General features: G+C 42.8%; 1 protein-coding gene across 10 annotated transcripts in view; it reads right to left on the bottom strand.

Annotated features, from left to right (window-relative positions):
* Positions 1-26,841, bottom strand: part of LOC138741159 (carotenoid-cleaving dioxygenase, mitochondrial-like) — an 88,830-nt gene that overhangs the window by 27,515 nt on the left and 34,474 nt on the right. For 9 of the 10 annotated variants that reach the window (XM_069894805.1, XM_069894808.1, XM_069894804.1 and 6 more), the window contains 4 exons: positions 19,559-19,763; positions 11,197-11,408; positions 10,989-11,104; positions 7,886-7,988 (listed from right to left, as the gene is read on the bottom strand). In XM_069894805.1, the coding sequence (XP_069750906.1) occupies positions 7,886-7,988; positions 10,989-11,104; positions 11,197-11,408; positions 19,559-19,763 (636 nt within the window). The remainder of the gene's footprint in view (positions 1-7,885; positions 7,989-10,988; positions 11,105-11,196; positions 11,409-19,558; positions 19,764-26,841) is intronic. The other variant, XM_069894814.1, reaches the window with a different exon arrangement.

Raw genomic sequence — 26,841 nt, 5'->3', positions numbered from 1 at the left:
TATTTCTCACAGTACCAAAGCCACCTTTGTTTGCATCAACAAAATGGTGTAACTGAGTAAATGAGGCAATTCCAAAGTCTGCTGGTTTACAACATCTGTTGACTTCAAAACTTTCTAACATTTTAAGACTCTCAATCCAAATCATCCAATCTTGAGCAATGGAATCTGGTATAGTTTCATCCCATTCAAATTTTCTTCTGCACAATTCTTGCAGTATTTTCTTGGTTATCAATATTACTGGTGCAAATATTCCCAAAGGATCATATATTGAGCTTACGATCTAAAGAATACCTCTTCTTCTAAAAATCCCTTCTTTCAAAACAATTTTGAATTTGAAAATATCAGATTAAACACACCATTGCACTCCTAGAATTCTTTTGACAGGTAGAATGTCACAATCCAAGTCAAGATGTTTTATCTCCTTTATTCTTTCTGCTTCAGGAATAACAGCCAACACATCTCGACTGTTCCTACTCCATTTCATAAGGAAGAAACCTCCTTTATTACAGATCTCTTTTAACTCATTATAAAGATCTATTGCTTTCTTTTCTAAAACCACTGAAGTAAGACAATCATCAACATAGAAATTATTTCTGATGATGGTTATATCTTAAGAATTAAATTGCTCATTAGCTTCAGCACATTTCCTGAGAGAAAAATTTGCACAGCTCGGTGATGAAGTTGCTCCAAAGAAATGAACTGTCATTCTGTATTCTTTACTGTAATCGCCATTAGGCCAACATAAAAATCATTTAAAAAATCACGATCTTCTGATGATACTTTCACTTGATGAAACATCGCTTCAACATCTGCAGCAATTAGTTTCTTCTTTTGTGGATGTTTAACTCCATGATGAGGTAAATACCATTTTCTACCATCTTTATGTTCCAAAATATCTTCTGATACCTTTTCCACATAACCCTTGGTTATCATGTTCAACATGGCATTGGTATATTCCAAATGAAAGGAAGAATTTCTCTTGAATTTTCACTTCAAATTCAGCATACACTGTTCTGCAATTATTTTATTGTCTGGCATACAAATTTCTCTTTTATTCAAAGGTAATGCTATACAGTAATGACCATCAACATTTTTAACAGAATTTGAAACTAAATCCAGAAACTGTTTGTCCTCCTTTGAAGGTTCTTGAATATCTGTGAGACTGTTGTTCCCACAGATCATTAAGTTTGACAACTGAAATTTGACTACATTCAACGCTTCAGGATCATTATTCATTTTTCCTCCAAATAGTCCATTAATTGTCCATCCAAGCAATATTCTCATGGCATAAGGTCCATAATTTTGACTCCTTATTACTCCTAGAGGTCAAGAGATTTTGGTACAGCTAATCCAATTAACATCTCAATTTTCACATCAATTTTGGGTAAGAAAACATATTTTAGATAATCCCATTGTTTGATATTATCCTGATAGGGAATATTCTCCTTATTCACAGGCATAGTCTTCTGAGTATATACACTTGGAAGATCGCAAAATTCATTGTTATTCAATCCAGTAATCTGTAAATCTAAAACTATATTAGTTTCAATGTTTTTTTCATCATTCATGGTCTTCAACAAGATCTGTGATCTTTTACCATGAATATAAAGTTTATTCATTAATTCCACAGTACAAAATGAGGTGGTACTTCCTGGATCAAGAAGTGCGTAGGTCTTCAGTATGAAGCTCCCCTTTTTAGCTTTAACCTGCACAGGAACTATTGAGAGAGCTTTGTCACGGGCACCAGTAAGACTATTTGTCTGAAGCATCCTCCCTTGGATTCAGATTGTTTGACATCCTTCTCAACTTGGGATGTTTTAAACTGCATATATCAGAAATGTCACTTATTACAAGTTTTGCTGATGTGTCCTTTACACAAGCAACCAAAACATATTCCATTATTCTTTAAAAAGTTTAATTTCTCGTCATATGACTTTTTCTCCAATCGTGAACATCTTTCACGATTGAAAGATTTGTATTGCTTATCTTTGCAATACAAACAACTTTCCTGAACAGTCTTATCTTTTTTGTGCTTGTATCTGACACAGCAGTAACAAAGGTACTTCCCTTTGGTTTCCGTTGAGACGATGATTTAGACTTATTTTCATCTTTAGAAACTATTGAAGTATCCTTAATATTCCCAAATGCTGGTATGGTGTAAACACATAGTGCCATTCCAAGAATTGTACAATATCCTCAAAAGTGCCATCCCTTCCCGGAATCATTTTAAGCTCTGCAGCTTTGGTTCTCCACAATTCCCTCCACTTATAAATTAATTTATTTACAATAATCGACAAATTAGCAAGCAAATTCAGCTCTTCCCATACACTACTTCCCATTGAGTTACTCAGAAATAGTGCACATGCTTGTAACACCATTGTGTCCTCTGATTTTATTGGTGACCAAGAAAGAATCTTGTCTACGTGTTCTCTTGCGATTTTATATTCATTGCCATAATGATGATGTAATAATTATTTTGCCTTTTTAAAACCTTGGTCTGGATTCATATATTGCCAACTTTTGACTAACTCCTTCACCTGTCCTCCAGTCTACTGTTCCAGGTAATACAGACGATCTTTCGCGTTTTTAGTATTACTTTCAATGTGATGTTCGAAGGATTTCATGAACGTCAGATATTGTAATAGATTTCCATTTGAAACTGGAATTTCCTACTTAGGTAAACCATATGAATCTTGTTGCTGCGCTAACATAGCAGAAATTTCATTTTCCTTTCTTATGAGTGACATGGCTTGCAACTGTCTCATTGTGACTGGGTCAAATGGATCTTGAACTGATACCATTGGTGTAGGACCTTGAGTTGTAAGTGATGGCATTAATGGGGGATCCTTGGTATGTAAGTGATGGCAATGGTGGCGATCCTGGACTTGTCGCTAGTTCTTCAGCAAAACCAAGAGACATCAATGGTTGAGTATGATCCACTTGCATGGTTGAACATTTGGGAAGAATCATATATTACGCGTTCTGAAGAGATTGAATGTCACTAGCTCTTTCCAGAGGATTGGTCATTGTCATCTGAGCACTAGTAGGGACACCTGTGGCTCCTTGCTCAGGTACATTCGTTTCTTGAGGATGCGATACCCATTGATCTGGAATGTTAGGTGCTGGCCCTTTGGGTATTTCACTTTGAGTGTTAAACCTTGCAGAAGCCTGAGCCAAAGCTTTTACTTTGGCCATATTCATAACACATTGTTCCTCAAGCTCTAGTCTTTACTTTTCTCTCTTCAATTATCTATTTTGTTCTTCACTGGTCATTTGTAACTTTAGTTGCTGATTCCTGATTCCAGCCTCTTGCCTTAGTTGATGATTGTTCGTTTCAGCTTCCATATCTTCTAAAGCATGCCTTTTCTCCACCTATTCACGTTGTGCACGGATAGTAGCCAGGTCTGCTTGTGCCTTCACATGCATAGCTGATATGCTTGAAGCACGCAAATCTGTACTCGCTTTAGAAGACCAAAAATTTTCCTGCACTCATAACCTTGGAAATACTGTCATCTGGATTCACATCTGAACTTTCAGATACTGCTGATTGAGGCTTTAACTTTAGCATTTTGCCGAGCTGAAGTCAATATACAGCAGGTGGGTGAAGGCTAGATGGAGGGCAGTAACTATGGCATCATCAGTAGAGTGGTTGGATCTGTATGCAAACTGCAGGGTTCTAGTGACGGGGCAGCAGGAGCTTGATTATGCCCCATGACGAGGCTCTCAAAGCACTTCATAACAATGGATGCGAGTGCAACAGGGAGGTAGTGACTGAGGCAGGTCACAGATGATTCTTGGCATGGGGACAATGGTGGCAGCTTTGAAGCACGTTGGGTCTATGGTGCTTCTCAGGGAGATGTTAAAGATGTCAGTGAGACCACCTGCTAGCTGAGCTGTACATCCCCTAAACACTCTGCCAAGAATGTTATCCAGTCCAGCAGCTTTCCACAGGTTGACCTTGCCTAGCCCCCACTTCACATCGGCCACAGTACCTAGTCACTTGGAGGAGAAGCTGTCTTCTTCGCTGCCATATATGTTTTCGCTTCAAAGCGCACGTAGAAGTTATCCAATGTTTCTGGGAGGGAGACATCATCAGCACAGGCAGATGGAGTGGTCTTGTGGTTAGTGAGCCTTGGATGCCCTTCCACATGCATTGCCTTTCCTTGCTGTCCAGGAAGTGACTATGAATGCACTGGGCATGCGCACACTTGGCTTCCCTATTGGCCTTAGCCAGCGTGGCTCTTGTAATAGCTGGGGCTATCTTGTCACCCGCTCTGATCTGCTCTGAAGGCAGCGTCTCGTTTCCTGAACAGCACAGGCACCTCTGCTGTTATCCATGGCTTCTAAATTGAGCGAGTTATGATGTTCTTGGACACAGTGATGTTATCCAAACCCTTACTGATGTAGCTGGTCACCGATGCCATATACTCCTCCAGATTGATGCTGTCATCACCAGCTGCTGCTTCCTTGAACATGTTCCAGTTAGTGCATTCAAAACAATCTTGAAGTGCATGAATGGCTCCCACTGGCCAGGTTTTAACCTGCTTCCAAACTGGTCTGGAGCACATGATCAGCAGTCTATATGCTGGGATCAGCATTACAGAGATGTGGTCTGAGTATCCGAGGTGGGGGCGAGGTTCTGCCTGATATGCTTAGAATTGTTCATATACACAAGATCCAATGTGTTCACCCCTCTTGTAGCAAAGTCTACATACTGATGGAATTTAGGTAACCTTGATTTGAGGTTCGTCTGGTTGAAATCCCCAACGATAATTATCTGTCCGTCTTCAGCTCATTTCTCGCCTCATACTTTTCCTGGATTGCCCCTTAGCGCTGGAGGGATGTACACTGCAACTATGAGGACCACCGTCAAGTCATTTGATAAAATGGTCTACATCTGACTGTTACAAATTCATCCAGCATTGAGAAATGGCTGAAGCTCATGCAGAGTCCTTGAACCATTTTGTGTTGATGTAAAAGCACAGGCAACCATCACGGACTTTACCACACAAAGCAGCTTCTCTGCCAGCCAAAAATAAAAGGAGTCTGTCCAACTGAATGCCGGCATCTGGAACCCCATCGCTGAGTCATGTTTCTGTGAAGATCAAAGTACAGCAGTCCCTGTACTCATGCTGCGAAGACCTCCAGAGTTGGATGTCATCCATTTTGTTCCCCAGAGAGTAGATGTTGGCGAGCAAAATGGACAGGAGAGCTGGGTACCGGGGGTTCACCTTCAACCTAGTACGGACCCCTGCTCGCTTACCGCACTTCCTCCACCTTGCGTACCGCTTCCTTTTATTCCGCGATCCCAAAGCTTTTTGGCCTAGTCCACCCACTGCAGCAGCCCACGGTTGCATAGCTCATCCCACAGATCTTCCCAGAGGTGAGAAAAACATTCCTAAATAACTTTAAATCCTGTAGGCTATATTATCGAGTAGCCATAACTATGAAAACTAAAACTGTGTAACTTAAAAATAATTTAACGATACTGTTTAACTCAGTAGTTCTCAACCTTTTTCTTTCCACTCACATACCACTTTAAGTAATCCCGAGGCAACTGGTGCTCTGCAATTAGTAAGAGATTGCTTAAGGTGGTCTGTGAGTGGGAAGGTTGAGAATCACTGCTCTAGACCAATTGTTACGGAAATATTTTGCTTGAAAAAAATTGTCATTGGCCCATTTCTTTTAGAGTTATGAAACCGTGAACATAATGAGTCAGTTAGGAGCTGACAGTAATTTTATATAAAATCCTGTGACTGCGGGGTCTGCACCCAAGATGGCAACAGTCACAAGAGGTTGCAGTCTCCAGGGAAACAGAGGACTGGAGCAGGGCACCGTAAAATGGAGAGATCACCTCCCGTCTGAGAAGGCGAAGCAAAGGAGATGGCCCACAGATTGGTGACCACAGCAACAGTTCAGTGAGGGGTTCTGCGGCTGAAGGACCCCCACAGGGAGCAGGTGACTCAAGGCAAGGAACCCGTGGAGGCTGTGGGCTGCTAGAGACTGTGGTCAAAAGAATTGCACCAGGCTGCTGATTGCTGGAGACTGGCTCAAAATTGTTTGAAGTGGGAGCAGGTATCAGAACTGGGAGGTGAGGGAGTGCTGAAGGATTCCTGATCGTATCGGAGGTTCAGACCTGGAACTCGGATTGGCGATGGTTTGGACTGGACTCTATATGGCTGCAGAGGTTGTGGGAGCACTGGAGGCAAATCCATGGACACGGATTTGCCTTGAGTCACCCGCTCCCTGTGGGGGTCCTTCAGCCACAGAACCCCTCACTGAACTGTTGCTGTGGTCACCAATCTGTGGGTCATCTCCTTTGCTTCGCCTTCTCAGACGGGAGGTGATCTCTCCATTTTACGGTGCCCTGCTCCAGTCCTCTGTTTCCCTGGAGACTGCAACCCCTTGTGACTGTTGCCATCTTGGGTGCAGACCCCGCAGTCACAGGATTTTATATAAAATTACTCCTTTGCTTCTCTTTCTTTAACTGCAAGAGGCGCTTCAGGCAATTTCTGCCTTACACCAGGCAAAAACAATTTCATATAATGTGACACTGTCTTTATTACATGACAATAAAATTAATCTTGAAACATTGGATGCATCACATCAGAGAAGTATAAAATATATTTTTATGTGTCTTATTTATATAATTTTTGTATTCAATATTATTTTTGTACAGTATGAGTTATGATTTAATTGTTTAATTATTATAATTATAGAATCTGATGTCCTGAATTAATAAATAAGTTATGCAGTAATTATGGTTATGCTTCTAATTTGATATGTATACGAGATGATTTAACTTATTTTATCATTAGTATACCTTGTTTAACGGGTTTTTGCTAAACTCAATAAAAATATTGTAAAAAGAAAGAAACAATGGATGCTCTCACTTTGAACAAACAATGAGAAGCTGGAGGAATCCTGCGGGACAGGCATATATGGCATAAAATGAACAATATTTAGGGTCGTGACCCTTTTTTAAGCCTTGAAGCAGCAGGAAATTTCAGTGGTTCCTGCTCTTGTCTATTGCCCACATAATTTTCTGCAATTTGTTCTTACGACAATTCTTATTCTGGCTGCCAGTGGTTAAATGTGAGGGCTTCCAGGATATTGCATATGAATGAACCACCACCCAGCGACAGAGACCTCCCAGTAGACAACCATTTCAGTTCCATATTACACTCCTATACTAACATGTCTTTCATGGCCTTATGTACTATCCCACCAACACCTCTCGTAAATTGAAGGAACACCACCTGATATTCTGTCTGGGCACTCTCCGGCCAGATGGGATCAACACCAACGTTTCTGGTTTCTGCCAAGCTGCTTTCATCTCCCACCCCACCCCCCCTTTTGCTTCCCCCTTCCAGCTCTCCTCCCCCTTTCCCTCTCTATTCACCTCGCCATCCCTCCTTCCCTTGCTTGCTGCTGCCCCCTCCTTCCCTTCTCCACCTGTTACCTCCTGCCATTGCGATCACACCTCTCCCCCACTCTTTTTATTCAGACACCTGCTGGCATTTTTCCATACCTTGATGAAGGGCTCAAGCCCAAAACATTGGTTATGTATCTTTACCTTTGCTATATAAAGGACACTGTTCGACCTGCTGAGTTTCTCCAGCATTGTTTTTTTCCAATCGTGGCTCTAAAAGGTTGAGGTTTAGTGTTGGGAATGATGCCACAAGCAAAAGAGAACAGCAGATTTTAAGCATGAAATGTGGTACATTCAGCTAACAAAAATAATTTCCCTTGTGAGTGCAGCAAAATGCACTCATGTGTATGCAAAATGTTGTTCTGCTTGCAATTGGTCTATCTGTAAAATAGTTCTCAGAGAATGTTTGTAGACAATTAAAATAATTGTTATGTAATGAGCAGGTAGATATACCGGTTTTGCCAAAGGAGTTGCCCATATTGTAGGTTGTCCCATCAGGATCATAATGTGGATGGGCTGTGGCTCCATTCACAGCAATAAATGAGGTCAAATTTATCTAGAAAAAAAAATCATAAACATAAAGGCTTACTTTACTTTCAAATATTTTCAAATATTTTAGTTTCTTATAACACAGTTGTGAATGCATCTGCAATGCTTCTAGTGGACTCCACTGGTCCTCCAGTAAAAGTCCAATGAATTGATATTAAGTGACTCCCAAGGCAATTTGAGTAAGGGTCAGCAAAACAAATGCCACAGCTCAAAAGCTAGTCTCCTAACTCTAGGAGAGCATGAGCCAAAATCTTCCCAAAATTCTTTTACTTTAGGTAAATTTTAAGAAGAGGAACATTATATATTATGAGAAAAAGACATGTTAAACAAGCCAGCTCCCGAGTATATAACTGCCACTAACCTCTAAGTTAAATTTTTGTTCAGTCTCCCACCTACATTTTGTCCATACCTTGATGAAGGGCTCAAGCCTGAAACATTGGATATGTATTTTTATATTTGCTATATAAAGGATCCTGTTTGACCTACTCAGTTTCTCCAGCATTGTGTTTCTACTTTAGTTCAATAGTCCCATTCAGTTCTATAACATATCATCTTTTTAAAACAAACTATATCAATAACAAATAAGATTACATTTTTATGTCATTGATATAATAATTAATAAAAGATTAATGTGATTTTTTTTAAAGGCTATAAGTCCTTTCCTAAATTTTTGTTTCTTTCTTACATGCTTGGGCATGTAATATAACTGCATGGTCCTAAATACTAGCTTTGCAAACTACAGTTCTCAAAGGAAGAGCAGCTCATTGTACCGGTGTTAATAGGGCTAGAATCTATTTGTGACATAATCCAGGAATGAGCTGAAAAACTACAGTTGCCTTTTCCATCGTGTTTTGGGAAAACCCAACTTTAGAAGGTTCTCAGATTTGGCTGCAGCTGTGAGAAACAAAATAGCTGGGTGACAATAAGGAATCAATACATCTGGCCATCAGGGGTATTCCTGTCTCAAAGGAGCTACCCTGTGCTTTAAAATGAAAGCTTCTTGTGCCTGAATTTCAGGGGTTGGTTGTCAAGGAGATATACAGTATGAAAATAAGCCTTTCAGGCATTGAACCTGTACCAATCATCAAGAAACCATTTCCACTGGGGGCTCAGGCCCGAAACATTGTTTATACATCTTGACCACCTATGGATGCTGCGAGACCTGCTGAGTTCCTCCAGCAGTTTGTGTTTTTATTGCACTGATCCTACAGTAAAGTCATCTTACTTTTGGTTGCCACATTGTCAGCAATTCCCTCCAGATTCTGCGACTCACCTACACAATGGGGCCAATTAACCAACTGACCCACAACATTTTTGGGATGTGGGAGGAAACCAGAGCATCCGAAGAAAAACCATGTAGTCACAGTTGGAAGGTACAATCTCTGCATTGACAGAGCCGGAGATCAGGATTGAACCTAGACAACAGCTCCATGAGCTGTACCAATACTGAGTTCAGGTACACAATCTGCACATCCTGACCTTATATTGTTTTCTCAACCCTCTTGAAATCTGATTTGAGATTCTGAATGATGTATTTGTGATAGTACAGATTCTATCACCAATGTGTACATGTACAGATTGTAATGTAGGATGACTGTGATTGGCTAAGAGTGTAGCCACACCTACTGGCAGGTCTTAAAGGATTGCTCCTTGCCAGACCAGGTCATTCTGGACTGGTCGACCTACTTGTGATATGCTCTAGTCTTTTAGTTAATAAAATTGTAGAGCGCGTCGAAAGAACCAAAGCCTTGATTTGGATCAACAAGTCTTTGGTTCTTTCGATGCGCTCTACAATGTTAGATTACTCCAGTTAAAAAGTAGAAAAAAAGTTGCTCAGAAATTTTAAAGGTTTTTTTTATTTCACCTAATTTTAACTTCAGAAATTTAATTTGATCACCTGGAAATTAATTAAGCAATTGTAACTTTGGAAAGGTAAAAAATAGAAACAGCTGATTCAGACTTCAGGGAAGAAAGGGGATGGGGAGTACAAATCCACTGTTAGATCAAGGGGACAGCTGAATTTGCCATTGCTCTTGGCAATTGACTTGCCAAAATAAGAGCTCTCAGTCAGAGTTGTAGCAGTCAGAAGGGTGAAATGGTCATTCACCAGCAGACATTGGCAGATGGACCACAGCACAGTACAGGCCCTTTGGCCCACTGTGTTATGCCAACCTTTAAAAAACCTACTCCATATTAATCTATCCCTTCCCTTCCTTATGGCCTGGAAACACAGAGAAGAGAGTTGGTCATTGAGATTCATTTCACATTGGATTAGAAGATAGATGACCAAAATGATTGTAGGATTTGGCTCATAGCAAGGAGGGATAAAGACAATGAGGGTCACAATGTCAACTTTCACATGAAGATTGCTATAATTTAAACTTCAAATAAAGGCATTTCATAAGCGATTTTGGTTGTCATTGACTAAAATCAACTTCAGTTAGGAAGTCTGGGCAGCTGGCGGTAATTCCCTTGAAGCAACCCCAATAGCTGTACATGAGACGTCAAGCCAGAGGGTGAGTACAAGCCAGAAGTCAGTTTCAACCGATTAAGTCTAACTTTAAGTGCAGTCATAGTGACCTTGGTAATCGTGGTCTGCACAATATTGTTAGAACATAGCGCTGTGGCCCTGGAGGAGCATTGGGATAAATTATTCCCATCTCTTGGTGGCAGAGATTTGAAGCGACGAAGAGCCACAACCCGGTTGGAGATCTGGGTCCCTAAAACTCCAACTGTTGGAGTCCCCGCTGTATAAATGATACTTCAACAATATCAGTAAGGTATTTTTGTTGATCAAGTCCAACTGACCAGTCAAGAGAGATGATCTAGTGGATGCGATCAAAGCCAGTCCATGACCGTGTGATCCGTGGAGAAAAAGTAGGGACCAATTGGCCCGTCGACGTGCGACGTTAAAACACGAAAAGTGCGCAGAAATGCATTACCAGAATACCCTCTTGTATACATTCAAAATTATATTCACAAAATGAAGTAATAAAGTGAACCATACCTTTTCTTTTGTTTCAAGTGTTTTAGGATCCACTTTATGGATGAAATTCGTTTCTGTGGATGCATAGTAATCCCCCTTGTATCGTGCAAAGTTCACACTGCAATTATCTGTTGCATCTTAAAACAAAACATTATTTTGAGATGAAACAATAAGCTTGGCATTCACAGGCTTCAATGAAAATTGAAATTTTAAGTTTTTTGACACATACGTGAGATTTCAAATCGGCTTGTGAAGCGTTCAAATAGGGTTTTACAAGGGTCTGGCATTGCAGCAGTTCCAAATTCCGATACTATGATTCGGTTATGTGCGCTGTTGATAAGGTATGAATCACTGAGTAGATACTTGCTCATATAGGTAATGACACCACCATCAATTTTGAATTGATGCATTAAGGCCATACCATCAAACAAGTGGTTATATCTAAAAGGACAATAGATAGGTTTATTGGAAAGTGAATGAAACATATTGCTGTTTAGAAGATAGAGCTCATCATGCCACACATCAAATGTTGAACAATGTCTCGAATTTCACTGAGTTCTCCAGACTTTTAATGCTATAATCTTTGGTGGTCATCAGAAATCCAATAGCATACAATACCTGCTTGGACAACAAAACAATTAAATCAAAAACAAAAAAATTGCTGGAAAATCCCATCAAATCAGGCAGCATCTGTGAAAAGAGAAACAGTTAACATGTTGGGTCTTCAATACTTTATCAGCTATTTCTCACAGATACTCCCTGACCCGCTGGGTTTGAACAGCATTTATTTCAAACTTCCAACATCTGTAGTTTTTTTTTAATTCCCTTAATTTTCAGTTGCTGTGCATAGCCCATACCATCTCAGACTCTCCTTTGGAGACTTTCCCAAGTTCAAGGGCAATACCAGAAAGCAAAAAGACTGCTTTTAAGATGGAAATCCAGTGATCTGTGAGCCTCACCACAGGTTGATATGCATCCACTCTCTGAAGTTCACAAGCCTTGCTCCCTATAATCCCCAACCCTCCAGAATACTCCCAATCCCCTGGCCTGTTCTTAACTGGGAAAGTCTGCCACAGTGCAAACATGATACCTTGGTCTTCATCTGATTCTGAATATCTGAGGGCCAGGCCATTGAACAAAAAGTTTACTGATTACAAACCAACTTTCACCCAAATCCATGTATTTTAATTAACCATTGAATACATTTTGAGTATGACTGAGAATGTTTGTACGTAATAGATGACCATAATTGTTCCTTGTGCAGGTGGGTGGCAGAAGAATCGGATGCGGAAGTGGTGCTGAGAGAATACAGAGAAATAAGCCTTTTGAATGGATTTCATGTGAATCAGTGTGGGCTCAATATGCTGAATGGCATCTTTTTGTTTTACAAGATATAAGTATGAGAAAGTGACAGGAAAATACCATTAGCCTTTTCTACCTATCGTCCTTCTGAAGCATCCTACATACTAGATAATAGTTCAGATTGCTTTTTAAATTTAAATCAATTTTTTTATTTAAATTTGTACATACAGCACGGCAACAGGCCATTTCAGCCCAACAAGCCTGTGAAGCCCAATTAAACTATAAACACCCTGGTACATTTTGAATAGAGGAAGGAATCCAGAGCCCCCAGAGAAAATCCATGCAGACACAGGGAGAACATATAAACTCCTTACAGACAGCATAGGGTTCAAATCCAGGACCTGATTGCTGGTGCTGTAACAGTGTTGTACTAAACATTACGCTAACCATGGTAATGATGAATAACAAGCAAGAAATTGATAATACTGTAAAATCAGGGTATTGCTCCCATAAATTTCATTTTCTCATGTCACATAAAGCTGCATTCAAGTTCAAGTTTATTGTCACATGTACAAGGATACAATAATAAAGTCTGTTTTACAAACAATCTGGCTGGATATATCATACCTAGTACAGTGAAAGTATGATAGTACAGAAATGTAGAGTTAGTCAAGTCACCTTTATTTATTTTTCATACCAGGCTCATATGGTAAAGAGGAGATGGTGTTTCTCCAGGACCATGGAGCATATTTACATAATTATGTTAGAATAAAAGTTTAACACATTGAAATATTAAAATATTAAGACATTGTGGCGGCCCGCCACCAAGGAGATCGAGCCAGCACATCGCGCAGCACACGCGGTAGTAAACAGCAGCATAACACACTGTAACACATCCCTTAACATAGCAAACCAGCGCGGTTGAAAGCTGGAGCAGTACAAGACCAGCAGCCCTACAATGGCGCTGGTCAAGCTGCCCAGCTAATAGATCAATAACAGGTGAAGGAGGGTATTCACATGCAAGAATGTTCCCGCCCACTATTGTTATTCATGAGGCTGATGTCAGCCAATCAATAAATCTCAGAGCTTAACCTCCCACACTGCGAGTGGCAGTCGGCTACAATTGGTGACCCCGATGGTATAGACGGCATCTGAACCCAGCGATGGATAGCGAAGCAGCGATCAGCACAGTCGGCCTCAAGCTCCCAACCTTCTGGACAGTTCAACCCTGTGTGTGGTTCACCCAGGCTGAATCTTAGTTCTAGATTCGGGGCATCACATCTGAGACTTACACAATACTACCATGTGGTCAGCGCCCTGGATCCAGAGACTGCAGACAGAGTGGCCAACTTAATCCACAGGCCACCATCAGAAGGCATTTACCCTGCCTTCAAAGAGCTATTAACTGAGACCTTTGGGCTCTCGCAGCAAGAGAGGGGGGCACAGCTGCTCCACCTGGATGGGCTAGGGGACAGATCTCCGTCAGCGCTCATGAACAAGATGCTGGCCCTCCTGGGAGACCACAAGCCTTGGATCATGTTCGAGCAGGTATTCTTGGAGCAGCTGCCTGAGGACATCCAACTGCTCCTAGATGACGCAGATTTCAGCAACCCCTGGAAAGTCACAGTACAGGCAGATATTCTGTGGATGCAGAAACAGAAGTGCTCAGCTGTCGTGGGGCTCATTACAAAGTCTCGCAACCACATCAAGGCAGGCTCTAGAAAAGAGCGGCAGGAACCAAAGGTGGGACTCTAAGACCCGTCGATGCCTTTCTCCCTGCAAGTTCCAGGGAAATGACAAAGACAGCCGTCGCTGATGGCCACAGTGGCTGGCCATTGAGAAAGCCTCCTGTAAGTATGTGATCGCCTTTCCAGTAGACGATTCTTGGTGGATACAGGAGAGGAGGTCAGCAAGATGCTCCTCAAAGGTTTGGACACTAGATGCAGGCAAGCGGGCCCCACGTTGAGGGCTGCCAACAACAGCATCCTATGGACCTATGGCATGAGTAGGGCCGAGCTGCATTTCGGAGACAGTCACTTCTCGTGGGAGTTCACGCTGACCGCAGTGGAACAGCCACTACTCGGAGCAGACTACCTGTGGGCCCACAGCCTCCTAGTAGACCTCAAGGGCAAGAGACTTGTGCACGCGGAGACATTCCAAACCTTTGTACTGAGGGGCGCCGGGCTCCCGGCACTTCACCTCCACTCCTCAGCTCAGATGATGAGTTCTCCAAGGTGCTGGCCGAGTTCCCGGCAATCCTTTCCCCTTAGTTCATGGTGGAGATGTCCTGACATGGCGTCGGCATCACATCCTTACCAAGGTTCCACCTCTTCATGCAAGGGTGAGATGTCTTCCCCAGAATAGCTCCAATCAACCAAGGAGGATTTCCACAAGCTTGAGGAGTTAGGTATCATTCAGCGGTCAAACAGTCCATGGGCTGCTTCCCATGCCTAAAGCATCTGGGGGGCTGGAGACCGTGCGGTGACTACCATCGGCTTAATGAGGCCACCACTCCAGACAGTTACCCCATTCCGCATATCCAGGGCTTTGCAGCAAACCTGAATGGAGTGACGATCTTCTCCAAAGTGGACTTGGTGCAAGGATACCACCAAATCGCAGTGCACCCTGATGACATCCCCAAGGCAGCCATCATCACTCCATTCGGGCTGTTCAATATCCTGAGGGTGCCATTCGGGTTCAAAAACGCAGCACAGACCTTCCAGCGACTGATGGACACGGTGGGCTGAGACCTGAATGGCACCTTCATCTACTTAGACAATATCCTGGTGGTGAGCAGAACCCAGCAGGAACATCTACAACACCTCTGAAGCCACTACAGTCACCTACATGAGTTCGGTCTTACTATCAATCTGGCTAAATGCCAGTTCGGGCTGACCACAATTGACTTCCTGAGCCACAGGTTTACCAAATGCAGGGCCACACCACTACCCAGCTATGTGGAGGCTATCTGCAACTTCCCGAGGCCCAGTACAACCAAAGGACTGCAGGAGTTCATGGGGATGGTCAACTTTTATCGCAAATTCATGCCCGCAGCAGCTCGAACCAGGCGCCCATTTTCACCATGATAATCGGCAAGGCGAAGGATTTGACCTGGGTTGATGACTCCACACAAGCATTCGTTGAAGTGAAGGAAGCCCTGGCTAATGCTCCACTCATAGCCCACCCCAGGTCAGATGCACCCAAAGCTCTCGCGGTCGATGCCTCAGGAATGGCAATTGGTGGAGTTCTGGAGCAGCAGATAGAAGGAAGTTGGCATCCACTAGCTTTCTTCAGCAAACATCTGTGGCCCTCTGAGCTACGGCACTGTACTTAGCCATCCGCCACTTTCAGTACTTCCTAGAGGGAAGGGCTTTCACGACCACAAACCACTGACCAAGATCTCCGATCCCTGGTCAGCCCACCAGCAGAGACACTTGTCTTATGTCTCGGAGTACACCACCGACATAAGGCATATCTAGGGAAAAGACAATGTGGTTGCAGATGCCTTGTCGAATCAGAGCATCCACTCTCTGGCTAATGGACTGGATTTCGTGGCACTGGTGCAGGCACAGCAACAAGATACCTCAGTACAGGACCACCATCACAGGGCTGTAGCTACAGGACATCCCAGTCGGCACTCCTGTGCAATGTGGCCACCAGGCAGGTTCGACCTATTGTCCCAATGGCATGGAGGTGACAAGTTTTCGACTCCATCCACAGGCTGGCATATCCATCAATCAGAGCCATGGTCCAGTTGGTGGCCAACAAGTACGTGTGGCATGGGTTGCAGAAACAGGTCAGTGGGTGGGCCAAAATGTGCATGCAGTGCCAAACAACCAAGGTCTCCCCACAGCCTTTCTAGCCAATGGAACAAAGGTTTGACAACATTCACATGGACATAGTGGTTCCCTTACCAGTCTCACAGGGTTTCCGCTACCTGTTCATGGTGGTCGACCGTTTCACCCAGTGGCCAGAAGCAATCCCCCGGACGACACATCCACCAGGTTCTGTGCCAAGGCACTTGTCTCGTCCTGGGTAGCAAGATTTGGGCTAACATGCCACAAAACCTCTGATAGAGTTGTACAATTTTCCTCCAGCCTGTGGACCAACGTTGCCAACCTGTGGGGCACTCAGCTACATCGCACCACAGCATACCACCCACTGTCTAATGGGCTGGTCAAGCGCTTCCACAGGAACTCCACTCATGGTCCCCGGGGATATCAGCCCACCAGCCAGAGGTCAACAGGAGTATATAACCACCTTCCTGGACAGGCTGCGAGAAAAAGTCGAGAACCTGTCTCCGATCCCACCCTCCAGACATGGGCAAGCCAAGTTCAACATGTGTTCATGCGCAGAGGGCCACACCGTCCACCACTACAGAAGCCCTACAAAGGCCCCTTCCAAGTCATCCAGAACAATGGGGCCACCTTCGAAATGGACATTAGTGGCAAACCAGAGGTCTTCACCGCAGACAGTTTCAAGCCGGCACAGATGAACCCGACACAACCTGTGGAGACGCCAGCACCTCGACGCAGAGGCAGACCCCAAAGACATTGGGGACTGCATCCAAGGACACTATGAAATATAGCGTCGGTTCTGAGGGGGGTCATGTGATGGCCTGCCACCAGAGATTGTGCTGGCACATCGCGCAGTAGAAAACAGCAGCATAACACACTGCAACACATCCTTTAACACAGTGAACCAGCGCGGTTGAAAGCTGGAGCAGTACAAGACCAGCAGCCCTAAAATGGCGCTCGTCAAGTTGCCCAGCTAACAGATCAATAACAGGCTGGGGAAGAAGGGTATTCATATGGAAGATTGTTCCCACCTGCTATTGTTATTCATGCAGCTGATGTCAGCCAATCAAACAAACGGTGGAAACTCCAACTGTATAAAAGGAGCCTTTCCAGCCTCAATAAATCTCAGAACTTAACCTCCCACACTGTGAGTGTGTGTGTTTAGGCACTTTCAGGTGGCCAATTGCCCCGCGTGTTTAGGCAATATGCGGCTGTTTTGAGGCCACCTGAATGTGCAGGAGGTGCTCTTGAGGTGAGCTACATAACCCTCCTCCGAGAGGGATAATCAGCTTAACTCAGTGGCTCCCGCAGCCACCTGAATGCAGCTGGCTGAAAGAGGATGTTAAAGGGTCAGGTTGCTGATCACAGCTGACACTGGGCAGGAGCCGGAGTGTGCTCAGAGCCGCATCCTGTGCAGCTGTGTTCTTCAGGTGGCCAGCGTTGCACTTTAAACGCTGCCACCTGAACGGCAATTTAAAGGGCCGCTTCTGCTTCTTCAGGTGCATTCTTAGCGTAGAATGCACCTGAAAAAGCCTAATGTAGCAGTTGGCTATCACATATACAATAAAAATCCATGGTACACTATCTACACATGTTCTGGGAATTCAGGAGCCTAATGGCTTGGGGGGGAAAAAAAACTGTTGCTCAACCTGGATGTAAGAGCCCGAGTGCTACAATACTTCCCACCAGATAATTGTTTTTGAGAGAGATCAGTTGGTACAGAGTTATCTGTATGATAGTAATTCTTTTGGTGGAAAATCTTAACAACTAGACATAACATAGAGTACTAGAATTAAATATCTACCTTGATTCAATAATGTGAGCTGGCAATAATGTAATCTTGACACTCAAAATAATAATTTTTCACCTCAAGAAGGAGATTTTGATGCAGAATCTCAAAAGGGATTCAACCATTAACTCTATCTGACACCTATTGTGTGCTTGCAATTGTCACCTTCCTGGATGTGGATAATCCAAACTGAAAATAAAGATGAGGAATTTAAGGCAGGTACAGATATGTTGTGAGGGTATGTTTTGTTGCTTTATATCTTCACATCACCATTCAGTATAAATGAAATTCCTGCTGCTAGCACATGGTTTTTCAAAATGTTCAATACTTATACTTTATGTAATCTCAACTTTCTCCTGCCTCTTCTTCCTTCTCTCCACCTAGTCTTTCTCAATCTCCCTTAACCTTTCCAGCCAAATATGACAAGCCTATCTGGCTCAATTGCCTCTTTCACATTATAAAAACTTTAGATTTATTGTCAAGAGTACACACATGACATCATATACTCATTTTTCCAGTGGGCACATGCAAAAAAAAACTGTACAAGACAGTAAACAGATAATAAATGTAAACAAACTGGCTGTGCAATTCAGAGAGAAAAAAAAGAAAATCAATAAAGTGCACAAGTAAGAGTCCTTAAATGAATATCTGAATCAGTTTGTTATTGAGGAGTCTGATGGTGGAGGGGTAGCAGCTGTTCCTGAACCTGGTGGTGCAAGTCTTGTGGCACCTAAACCACTTTCCTGATGGCAGCAGGGAGAACAGAGCATGCGCTGGGTAATGTGGGTCTTTTGATTGCTGCTGCTTTCTGATGGCAGCGTTCCCTGTAGATGTATTCAATAGTGGGGAGGGTTTTGCCTGTGATGACCTGGGCTGTGTCCACTACCTTTTGGAGGGCTTTGCACTCAGGGGTATTGGTGTCCCTGAACCAAACCAATGATACAACCTGTCAACATACTTTTCACCTTAATAGAAATTTGCCAGGGTTTTGGTGTCATACCAAACCTCTGCAAACTCCTGAGGAAGTAGAGGTGCTGATGTGTTTTCTTTCCAATGCCATTGGTGTGTTGGGTCCAGGAAAGATCCTCTGAGATAGTGACTCCCAAGAACTTAAATCATTAACACATTAAAAAGTTATATAAATACAAGGAGTTAATCACTGTCATGCTGAAGGGTGGCAAGTTCTGGCCAAATAATCTTCTACCTGGGTAGCATGGAATAGAAATATCATAATGTGAAAAAGGCTGTACATTGAGCAAAATTAGCAACTTGTCAACTTTCAATATGCTTCAAGTAATTAGGTTTACATTCAAGTTAGCCACTATGATTGTTGTTAATAATAGAGCAGCTGTTCTCAATCCTTTTTTTGGTTATGGCCCCCTTGGGTCTCTGTTCAAAGTTTATAGGTCCCCTTCCCAGTGAAGCTGTCAAGTTTAGATAGTTCCTTCCATACTTCTCTCCTACCGACTACATAAAAACATAAAAAATATATTAAATATAATAATATAATATAGCTTTGGCTCCCCCTTATATGTGCTGTAGCACAGTTGAAGAGGGGTGCCTAAAGCCCCCATTAAGAATGGCTGGGGTATAGCATTCTCAAACAACATTCTTTAGGGAGAACCACTGAACTTAGGTGGCCAGTCATCTTAAGACACCGATCGTATTTTGTGTAATGATTATAGGCAAAACAATGTGCCTACCTGTCATTTCCAAACTCGTACTTTCCAGGCCCATTTCTCAGCAAACTTCCTCTTAACCATTTGGGAATGTCCCCTTTCACATTTGCTGCAATGGGTTCTGGAGTTTCATCAATAGTCGTGAACAATGGTGCGACGCATTCTAATCCCTTTCTCCTTGAATAGTATGTCACTCTCTTCTTTGTAGTAGGAAGCAGTTGGCTAAAAACTAAGAAAATGTAGAATTAGACCACCATTAAAGGTGATGCATCAGCTCAGTGCACTGATGCTTAACAGCTGATGTCCATTTTATAAAACTAATTTGTTTTTAAATTACAGTCGGAGTTACTTTCACAACCCAATGTGTTTTCTCATGTCAAATAAATGTTCTGTCTTTAAGCACTAAAGATGAAACCATAGTCGACGTCAGCGTTAAGTAAAATATTGAGACTCTTTTAACTTCCTTATTTAAGCCGTTCAAAACTGTCACACATTAATAATTTTTGTTAGCAGGTTTTTTAGTGAATTTCAACTTTGTGCTGAAGGTTTATACTACACAAGAAGAAACATTTATCCACAGTAAAAAAAATAAGTACAGGATGTGGCATTGTATATTCTCTGGTGCATAAATACACACAAACCTCTCCATTGTAAGCTCATTCCTTTCACCCTTCCCAATTTCATTAACTACTTACACTCTTCATTTAACTCTAGTAGTCAATTGTAACAATGCAATCAATCCCTGATAAAAATAATTATTCTCCTGCAAAAGCTTATATCTCCTTGTGACTGACATACCTAGCAATGAAACTTGACTTACAAATAATTTCAAAACTTCTGTTAGACCTCACTACATTCATTCAGTATTACACATATCTTTAAAATCTTCTCTTGGACAATTCTTATCTTTCTCAGTGATCCACCTGTCATAGGATATGCTATAACAATTTCCTGATACAGTGTTGAGGCAAAACATGTCAAAGTAATGAGAAAAATAATTAAATATTTTTTCTGGGCCAGAAGGAATTTGTTGTCAATTTTGGAAGCACTTAAGCAGAACTTCAAGTTAGCACAAATGATAACGAAAAACAGATACTCTGGTTTTATATTCAACTTCCATTGAATTTTTCATGATCATTTATGCTGGCTCAGCCAATTCCACATCTCCATCGGGCACACAAAACTCAAAACGGTCAACCAGTTTACCTATCTCGGCTGCACCATTTCATCAGATGCAAGGATCGACAATGAGATAGACAACAGACTCGCCAAGGCAAATAGCACCTTTGGAAGACTACACAAAAGAGTCTGGAAAAACAACCAACTGAAAAACCTCACAAAGATAAGCGTATACAGAGCCATTGTCATATCCACACTCCTGTTCGGCTCCGAATCATGGGTCCTCTACCGGCATCACCTACGGCTCCTAGAATGCTTCCACCAGCGTTGTCTCCACTCCATCCTCAACATCCATTGGAGCGCTTTCATCCCTAACGTCGAAGTACTCGAGATGGCAGAGTCGACAGCATCGAGTCCACGCTGCTGAAGATCCAGCTGCGCTGGGTGGGTCACGTCTCCAGAATGGAGGACCATCGCCTTCCCAAGATCCTGTTATATGGCGAACTCTCCACTGGCCACCGTGACAGAGGTGCACCAAAGAAAAGGTACAAGGACTGCCTAAAGAAATCTCTTGGTGCCTGCCACATTGACCACCGCCAGTGGGCTGATATCGCCTCAAACCGTGCATCTTGGCGCCTCACAGTTTGGCGGGCAGCAACCTCCTTTGAAGAAGACTGCAGAGCCCACCTCACTGACAAAAGGCAAAGGAGGAAAAACCCAACACCCAACCCCAACCAACTAAATTTCCCCTGCAGCCGCTGCAACCGTGTCTGCCTGTCCCGCATCGGACTTGTCAGCCACAAACGAGCCTGCAGCTGACGTGGACTTTTACCCCCTCCATAAATCTTCGTCTGCGAAGCCAAGCCATTTATTCAGAGGATAAATGTCGAAATTTCAGGATCAGTCCAAGTTTAATTACAGTTGAATAGCTTTATCAGTTAAAGTGTTGAGGTATGCCCATAACAGAAATAGTTTTCAAACAAGTAAAACCAGAATGATAATAGACAGGCACAAATATTATCAGGAAATATTGTCATTTTGAGTTAGAACAGATTATTTTAGGCTTTTTTGTAAATTGCCATTAAAAGCATCAAAGAACTAAACTTTAACTATGAAAAAGATGGAGGTGATGGTCATGTAAGAGGTTAAAAGCCAGAAATGACTCACTTCTAGTTTTAATGAGGGTGGAGTAAGTAGTATTTTGTTAAACTGCTCACAGAAAGTGGCTTGGCCAGATTCAGATTTATTGTCAGAGTACATACATGACGTCATATCCAACCCTAAAATTCTTATTACTGTGGGCAGGATAGAGTTACCACTTATTGGTCATACAAAAAAAATGTACACAACGTGCACATGTAAACAAATAAAGAATTATTTCCTGATGGCAACAGTGAGAACAGAGAATGTGCTGAGAGGTGTGGATCCTTGATTGCTGCTGCTCTTCAACAGCAGTGTTCCCTGTAGATGTTCTCGAAAATGGGGAGGGTTTTGCCTGTGATGTCCTGGGCCGTGTCCACTACTGTTTGGGGGGGGGCCCTTTATGGTCAGGGGTAGTGGTGTCCCCACACCAGACCGTGATACAGAAGGTCTGCAGACTTTCCACCACACATCTGTAGAAACTTCCAAGGGTTTCTGAGGTCGTACTAAACCTCCGCAATCTCCTGAGGAAGTAGAGGCGCTGACATGCTTTTTTCACGATGCCATTCACGTGTTAGGTCCAGGAAAGATCCTAGAATATAGTGACTCCCAAGAACTTAATTTTGCTCAAATTTGCTATCTTTGATTCCCCCAAATATCACTGGATCATATACCTCTAGTTTTCCTTTCCTGAAGTCAACAATCAGCTCCCTGGTTTTGGTGAGATTGAGGGCAAGTTCGTTGTGGCTGCACCATTCTGCCAAGTTTTCAATCTCCCTCCTGTATGCTGACTCATTATCTTTCTTTAAACAATATAAGACCATGGTATTGTCACCATATTTGTAGATAGTGTTATTGTCATACCGAGACACATTGTCGTAGGTGTATACAGGGGCCAAAGATCACAGCCCTGTGGTTCTCCAGTACTGGTGATTATGTTCTTACCAATCCTCATTGATTGTGATCTGGAGGTGAGGAAATTCATGATCCAATAACACAGTGGTGTGTTGAATCAGGTCTTGGAGTTGGCTGATCATTTTGAGGGGATGATGGTGTTAAATCCCAAACTGTAGTTAGTAAAGAGCATCATGATGAATGCATCTTTGCTGAACAGGTGTTCCAGGGCTTTGTGTAGACCCAGTGAGATGGTATCTTTCATGGTATCTACAATAGATGAACTGGTACATATCCACGTTACCACTAAGACAGAAGCTGATATGTTTCAACACTAGCCTTTCAAAACACTTCATCACTGTTGATGCAAGTGCTACTGGTCGATAGTCATTAAGGCAGGTTATTACACTCTGCTTGGGCACCGGTATGATTGATGCCTGTTTGAAACAGGTAGGTAATACGCCCTGCTGGAATGAGATATTAAAGATATCCGTGAATACATTGGTAAGTTGGTCAGCACACATCTTTAATACTCTGCCAGGTACTCTGACTGGGCTGGATGCTTTCCTCTGATTCACTCTCCAAAAGACAGCATGCACATTGTTTTCAGATAAGGATAAGATGGAATCATCAGGGGACGTGGGGGTGTGGAGGGGTGGTTCTTTGCTTTTACCGTCATCATGCCATCAAGTCGGGTGTAGAAGGCATTGAGTTCCTATGGGATTGAAGCTTTGTCATCTTCTACTTACCCAGATTTGGTTTTGATTTTTAAAAAAAATTTAAAATGTATATTTTAAATCTTTTTAAATTTAGACATACAGATCATTTCAGCCCACAAGTCTGTGCTGCCCAATTACCTCCAATTCACTCTCCTGAAGGTAGCACACATGCCATCCTCAAATACGGACAGGATGGGATCATCATGGGACGTGGGTGGTGCAGAAGGGTTGTTTTAACTGTTATGGTGGTCAAATCGGGCTTAGAAGGCATCGCATTTCTCTGAGAGTGAAGTTTGTGAATCTGCAGGGGTCATCAACTGCATCCAGTGCTCCCATTGTGGCATCCTCTACATCGGAGATGCTATGATCTCCCATTGTGGCATCCTCTACTGGGAGATCATAGCATTGAGCACCTTCATTCTGTCTACAATAATGGGGACCTCCCAATGACCAACCATTTTAATTCCACATACCATTCCCAAACTGACATGTCTATCCACGGCCTCAAGCACTGCCAACAGAGGCTATCTGAAAATTAGAGGAACACCTAATATTCTGTCTCCAACCAGACAGTATTAACATCGACTTCTCCAGTTTCCATTAAACATCTCCCCTGTCTCTTTCTTTCCCTATCCAGCTGTTCCTTTTCTTCTTGCTCCCCAACCCTTCCCTCTCCATTCAGAGAGCTACATCCTCTCTGTCACTTCTCACCTCTATTCCCTTCTACCTTCCCACCCATATCCACCTGTGACCTCTTACTTGTTAGTCTGTATTTCTCCCCCACCCCTTGCTCCCTCCCCTCCTCTCACCTTTTTATTTAGACGCTTGCCTGATTCTGCTCATACCTTGACTAAGTGCTCAAGCCTGAAACATTAGTCACCATCCACTTCCTATGAAGGATGTGTAACCTGCCAAGTTTTGTGTGTTGAAGTAGCAATACATTTCTTTTGTGTATGCCACAGAATGCACAAAAGCTGTGTTATCACCTGCTCAAGTTTTTATTTTTATTGAGTTTAACATAATAATCCACATACATTATTAATAAAACAAGGCAAAATAATAACATGTAGATAACATAAAATGAAAGTAAATGCACAATATAACAAATTTTAATTCCATCCCTTATTAAATGTGATTGTTAAAATGATTATACGTATAAACCAATTAAATACTATTATAACAAATCACATTATATCTTAATAAGATCTGAAAAAAAGGGATATTATCCAGGATAATCATAATTAAACCCCATAAATCCACTTAACATAAAGAAACCTAATCAAGGTTACAAGAAAAATACAAAGATGAATCAATTTGCAACCTCTAGAAGTCAGACGGATCAGCACTAGAGCTCATCTAAAACTGCCAATTATTATAGTATTCAAGAAATGGGCACCATTCCTTTTCAAACTGTAATGGAGGACCTAGATCAGCTGATGCAAGAAATCAGAAGACATAATCTCAATTCCACTATGAGGCCCAGGATGCAGTTGAATAGGAAGACATTATCTAAATTTACACGATGGGGCCCAGGGATGCATATGAATCAGTAGACATTATCCAACTTCCACCATGAGGCCAAGAGATGCAGTTGTCTTTTGTTGGTCGCAGACTGTTAGGAGACCTTGAAGATAATTATATAATTTATTCAAAGAGATAAGATCTGAAGTAAACAACTTTTGGGTAATATAAGCCATGGTCCCACTGCTGAAGTTTGAGACTCTCCAAAAGGTGGCAACATCTCTCAGCAAGAAGAAGAACTTCAAGAGTCCAGCTAATGTCCCGGTCGAGGGAGGTAGAGAAGCTGCTACTGGCGCCCCGACAACCTATACAAGTGTGCAGTCGTCGCCTCGCTTTGGCAGTTGGGACCAGTCCAGGCATTGATAAGTATAATTGGGAAGGGCATCCATATTGTAGTGTGAATTCAGCTTTAGATTTAGTAATAAAGACTTGTATAAACTGAACTGCTCTCGGTGTGTGTGTCTATTTTCTTTCGCTAGCTTGAACACTGTGACCAATCTAAAACGAATAAAGTGAGAGGTACAAGTTTACCCAAGTCAATTGGCATAGTCAGCAGGATTGGTCTCAAGATGTTTCGCCGAAAGAAAGAGGTGAGCACTGAGCAGTTCTTGATTCCGAGATGGACTTCCAAAGATGATGGGTTTGGCATGTTGGCCAATTCCCTGTCTTTGTTGGGACCACCCCTCAGTTGGGATGAGAAGTTAGATCCATCAAGTGCGCCTCTGGGAGAGCGGTTGCCACTCTCCTTCGAGAAAGTAATTTTCCTGTTAAAAAGGGGATGCTGATGGACGGTTTTTCGCTGTTGACCACAGCCTTACGCCACTCTGTTCAGCGTGAAGCAGAATTAGTTCAGCGAGAAGTAGAATCTCAGCGTAAGAGAGAGCAACTAGAGGAAGAGCTAGAAGCCCTGAGACAATGCTGTTCCATGATGAGTGAGATTGTTTGCACCAATCAGGACCGAGCCAAAGAATGGGAGGATAAGCATGTCCAAACGATCTGCCGTAATATTAAACTCCGGCAGCAGCTCTGTGCAGATAAAGAAAGGCATGGAGTAGAACCCAATACACATCGTATTCGTGCCATGATAAGGAATGGCGACGATCCTGATGTAATTGATGAATGGTAGAACCTGATCCACATCGTATTCGTGCCATGATAAGGAATGGCGGCGATCCTGATGTAATTAATGAATGGGGCGGGAATATCTGGAAAGAGGACCATGGTAATAATGCAGATACTCCTCAGCATGTGCCTAACATACTGCCCTCTCCACCTCCTGTTCACGCCCACCCCATAAGGCAGCAGACTTCCCAAACAGACGAAAGGGGGGATGATGTAAGGGAAGAGATTGAAGGGATAGATAGCCCGATCTCCCAAGCGGACCCAGGGGAAAATACCCAAACCCCTGCTTATGCTCTATGGCCTACCCCTTCTATGTGATGGCCTAGGCCTCGTCCCGTCCACTGGGCAAAGGACCCTGTGGGCCAAAGTGGGAGCAGAGGTCAAGAGAAGTCAATGATACGTGACTTCTCTATAAAAGAGCTGGCTGCCATTCGATATAGGCAAAAGGCGGGAGAAACTCTGGCAGCCTGGCTCCTGCGTGTTTGGGAACAAGGAGGGGGTAATGTATATTTAACCCCTGAGGAATTGTTGGGATTAGGAACATTGACTCCTGATATCCGGGTCACTGCTGAGCTATGGGGTAGAGGAAGAGAGGTGGATTGCTTACTTGCCACTCTAGGGGATGCCCTGCTACGAGTATACCCATCACCGGTAGATTGGGATTTACATTTACAGAACAATTGGGGCACCCCAGAGGAGGGTATAGCAGTAATTCGTCAACAGACCCTGGCCTCCGCCTTGTATGCAGGGCGTTTGTGGCTGTGGGTATATGGGGGGAGCCCTAATGAAGAG

This window comes from Narcine bancroftii, chromosome 8 (assembly GCF_036971445.1).
Source record: "Narcine bancroftii isolate sNarBan1 chromosome 8, sNarBan1.hap1, whole genome shotgun sequence".
Classification (NCBI taxonomy): Eukaryota; Metazoa; Chordata; class Chondrichthyes; order Torpediniformes; family Narcinidae; genus Narcine; species Narcine bancroftii.
Note: the sequence above shows the minus strand (reverse complement) of the source record. Positions and strands in the feature narration are given on the sequence as shown.